Here is a 4,263-nt window from a genome sequence, read left to right on the forward strand (position 1 = left end):
TCCACCAGTACCCCCAAGTCCTTCTTGGCAGGGCTGCTCTCAATCCCTTCATCCCCCAGCCTGTGTTGATACTGGGGGTTGCCCCAGTATTGGGAGCAAATATATTATATATTAGGGGATCAAAGGGATAATTCAGCCTTCGTCCCCTGGCTTCACGCTCAACCTGTTGCCGCTCCGGGTCCCGTCCTGACCGTCTCGCTCTCTATCTGCAGATCTACACCTTTGGCTGCAACGATGAGGGCGCCCTCGGGCGCGACACCTCGGCAGAAGGGTCGGAGACCACGCCGGGGCTGGTGGAGCTGCAGGAAAAGGTGGTGCAGGTCTCTGCAGGGGACAGTCACACAGCCGCGCTGACGGAAGACGGCAGGGTTTTTGTCTGGGGCTCTTTCAGGGTACGTTGATTTCTCGGACGCTGGAAGCTCTGCTGATGGTTGCTGCTTCTGTGACTCATGTCCCCGCGTCTGTGTCTCCACCCAGGATAACAACGGGGTGATCGGCTTGCTGGAGCCCATGAAGACGAGCTCCGTTCCTGTGCTGCTCCAGCTCAGTGTACCCGTCGTTAAAATTGTCTCAGGTGAGCAAGGTCCTGGGGTGCGCGCGGGTCAGGCTGGTGCACGAGGTTGTCACAACCCCCGGGAGGAGGTGAAGGTCCAGAAGGTCCATGTCCTTTTTCTCCCTCTTGGCTGCTCCGAGCCCGGTACAAGGGTGTGCTTGCTCTACTCTGGCTCTTGAGAGAACAGACTTTGTCTCTCTTCTAGTCCCAACAATATTGTTAATATTTGACTCAATCTGATGTAAAATGCCTTACAAGAGTGCCCTAACTGCGACCCCGCGGGGTCAAAGCGCTCACCCTCTTCTAGACCCGGGGAGGCTGAGCAGGGCAGCTGGGGAACTTGCCCAGGGCCCAGGTGAGGTTGGGGGGGACCTGTTCCCCTAAACCTTCCCAGAGAAACTGCTTTGGAGTTTCAGATGGGGAACTGGGATCAGGAAGAGGGAGATCACAGTGTTTTAAGTTGTGCCAGAAACTGGCATCGAGGTATCCCCGCTGATTTCTAGAAAGCTGGGACAGCTGGGGTTTACATGTGGGATCTCAGCCCCTGGCTCTTGCTGGGTTCCTGGAGCATGACTCCTGCTTCGCTCATCTCCCCCGTCTCCTCCCAGGGAATGACCACTTAGTGATGCTGACGGTGGACGGTGACCTCTTCACGTGCGGCTGCGGCGAGCAGGGCCAGCTGGGGAGAGTGCCGGCGCTCTTTGCCAACCGAGGAGGAAGGAAAGGCCTGCGTGAGTTGCGTTGGTGCTCGGAGGCGCGCGGTGCAGCGTCCTTCGGCCCCAGCTCTGCACTTTGCAGAGGAGCAAAGAGACCCAGTCTCTTCCCCTGCCGCTCAAGGGCTCGCGTGTAAATCGGTTGTTTGGATTCAGTGAGCTGGATCTAAGGGGGGATGAAAATGGTGTAGATCACTAGACCTCGTGTGACGCCTTGTCTCCTGCCCCCAGAGCGCCTGCTGGTCCCCCAGCGCGTCCCTGTCAGAGGCAAAGGCAACAGAGGCAAAATGCGTTTCCAGGATGCCTTTTGCGGGGCGTACTTCACCTTCGCCGTCACGCAGGAGGGACACATCTATGGATTCGGCCTCTCCAACTACCACCAGCTGGGTGAGCTTTGCTTACGTCCCTCCGGATCTTCTGGCTGCAGACTTCCCCGTCCCGTGCTGCCCTGGCCTGGTGGGGGGAGGCTGCTGGGCACCCCAGATCCTGAACACCAAGCACCCGCTGGACACACTGGAGCTGGAAATTGGGGTGGGGGGGTCACCCTGCGTAGCTGTGGGTTTAGGTCCCAGCCCCTGCAGCCAGTGGGTTTGAGCAGAAATTTGATTTGGGGACTCGGGGGGCCGTGTTAGTCTCTGGTGGGGTGAGCCCCAGGGTGGATGGGTCTGTGCTGGTGCCTGGCCTGGGCTGTCCGTGCCTGTGGACCTGATCTGCCCGGGTTTATGCGTCCCGCCCCGCAGGGACCCAGGGCACCGAGCCCTGCTTCTCCCCGCAGAACCTGACGTGCTTCAAGAACTCCACCAAGTCCTGGGTCGGGTTCTCCGGCGGGCAGCACCACACGGTGTGTGTCGACTCGGAGGGTGAGTGCCGGCGTGATGGGCGGGCTGGGAGTCGCACAAAGCAGGACCGGGGGGACTCCCATGGCCCTCATCCTGGCTGGGGAGGTGTCGGGGTGAGGGTGATGTGCTGGGGCCCTCCAAGTCCTCGGTGTTCAAGGCAACAAGGGTGGCATGAATTTGCAGCGAAGGGTGGGGAGGATGACAGGAACCTGGAGTCACTTGTGAACTCTGCTCTTGCAGGCACAACAGTCTGTCCAGGCACCTGCCCACCCTATTGATTTTGGGGAGCTCAAGGGTCTCTATCCCACCCTGCACCTCCTGGTTGGGATCTAGGGTGTGGTAGGGAGGAGCGACGCTCCTCCAGGAATCAGACAGGGGGGAGAGGGTCCGGCTGTGGCCTGCTGCAGGCGTCTGCCCTCCTCGAGTCACCTCTCCTGTGTGTCTGTCATGCCCCAGGTAAAGCCTACAGCCTGGGCAGGGCCGAGTACGGCCGGCTGGGCCTCGGGGCGGGGGCGGAGGAGAAGAGCACGCCCACGGTCATCCCGGAGCTCCCCAGCATCTCTTCCGTCGCATGCGGCGCATCGGTCGGCTACGCCGTCAGCAGTGACGGTGAGTGCCGGGGGCCTCCGTGGGCTCAGGATCGCCACCCTATGTACCCTCCCCACCCCTCATCCATCTGTCCTGGTGCTTTGCCCAGCCCGGTCCCCCTGGATCCGACCACCGGCCCCGCACAGCTTCATGGCAGGCTGCTGGCTGGGTCGGGACTGGAGCCAGGTCCTGGCGCTGATGCAGCCCCTGCCGAGCACCCAGCCCGGGGGCAGCTGGGCAGCAGCTGCTCAAATATTTTTTGTGGGCCCTTGGCAGCAAGGTTCGTAACGGTGTTGACCGTGAGGGGGTTGTTGGCCTGCCGGTCCCTTCTCCGCACCCTGAACTCCGCGGCTGCGAGACCTCCGTGCTGTGGTGCTGTGCATGCTTGTGCGTGGCATCTGCAGCCCGCGGCTGTGGGAAGGAGGGTTTGTAGTGGGCTGATGGATTCGCTTTGCTCCCCGGGGGCAAAACGCTGCCTTGGCTGTGTGATGAAATGCCTCTTTGGGTTGCAAGCGCTGCTCCTCTTCCTCCTGCCTGCACCTCTGGCAGCCATCACTAAGCCCACTGCCCGGGTGTGAAGTCCCCTCGGGTTTGGCTGCTGGGTCCCCTTGTCACCCCAACCTGTGGCCACCTGGAAGCCAAAACTTGAGTCACCTCCGTTGCAGGACGAGCGTTTGCCTGGGGCATGGGCACCAACTACCAGCTGGGCACAGGGGAGGAGGACGACGTCTGGAGCCCCGTGGAGATGACGGGCAAGCAGCTGGAAAACCGCACGGTCCTGGCCGTGTCCAGCGGCGGCCAACACACTGTGCTGCTGGTCAAGGACAAGGAGCAGAGTTGATGAAACGACGCCGCGCAGCCGAGCCCAGCGGGATCGCGGGACCCGCACACCCCCCACACACCCCTTTTGCCCGGGTCGGGTGACCGGTTTCCAGCTCTGGTCTCCCACTGACGGCGGTGGGGAGGGCGGGAGGCTCCCGGAGCCGGACCCCGGCAGCGTCTGCGTGGCTGGAGCAGGGCTCTTCAGGGATGCTCGTGATTTCTCCCTGCAAGCGTGTGTCTGTCTTCCCGTGGTGCCCGGTGCTCTGTCAGCTCCCCCGGGTCGGCTTGGTCCTAAACTGATCTCAGTACTGTGGCTGGATGGGTTTTCCACTTCTTCTCATTTGTTGGGTTTTGTTTTTTTTTTTTTAATATTTTCTGGCCTGGCAAAGCTGAGGGCCTTGTTCTTCACTACACAAAAGGGTTTGGGCATTGGGCTTTCTGAGGTCCCCGTGTTTCCCCAGTCTTTGGGTGCTTCCCCCATCCACGTAACCTAAACATCTTTTACCTCTCCAACTTGGATGTGTCTGCTGCCACGCACCCAACCCCTCTGGGCTCGTCCCGGGTGAGATCTCGGTCCAGCAGAAACGCTCCCGGGGAGCTCTCTCCTCTCGCGCCCAACGCTTGTGGCTGCGGTGGGGAGTTGCCGCCGGGCGGCTGGGAGCCTGCAAGGGGGAACGCTGCTGGATGATGCCCGGCCCGCGCTGTGCACAGAGCTGTGGCTGCTGGAAAAGGGGGGCTCCGGCCTCCC

The 4,263-nt window shown here is 61.5% G+C and overlaps 1 protein-coding gene across 1 annotated transcript in view; it reads left to right on the forward strand.

Annotated features, from left to right (window-relative positions):
* RCC1 (regulator of chromosome condensation 1) overlaps positions 1 to 3,564 on the forward strand; it is an 8,051-nt gene extending 4,487 nt beyond the window's left edge. The window contains exons 3-9 of the mRNA XM_009323980.1: positions 213 to 392; positions 478 to 574; positions 1,162 to 1,284; positions 1,498 to 1,653; positions 2,007 to 2,126; positions 2,562 to 2,714; positions 3,359 to 3,564. Of these exons, the coding sequence (XP_009322255.1) occupies positions 213 to 392; positions 478 to 574; positions 1,162 to 1,284; positions 1,498 to 1,653; positions 2,007 to 2,126; positions 2,562 to 2,714; positions 3,359 to 3,534 (1,005 nt within the window). The 3' untranslated portion in view covers positions 3,535 to 3,564. The remainder of the gene's footprint in view (positions 1 to 212; positions 393 to 477; positions 575 to 1,161; positions 1,285 to 1,497; positions 1,654 to 2,006; positions 2,127 to 2,561; positions 2,715 to 3,358) is intronic.
* The last annotated feature ends 699 nt before the right edge of the window (positions 3,565 to 4,263 follow it).

Source organism: Pygoscelis adeliae, unplaced genomic scaffold (assembly GCF_000699105.1).
Source record: "Pygoscelis adeliae isolate BGI_AS28 unplaced genomic scaffold, ASM69910v1 Scaffold815, whole genome shotgun sequence".
Taxonomy (NCBI): Eukaryota; Metazoa; Chordata; class Aves; order Sphenisciformes; family Spheniscidae; genus Pygoscelis; species Pygoscelis adeliae.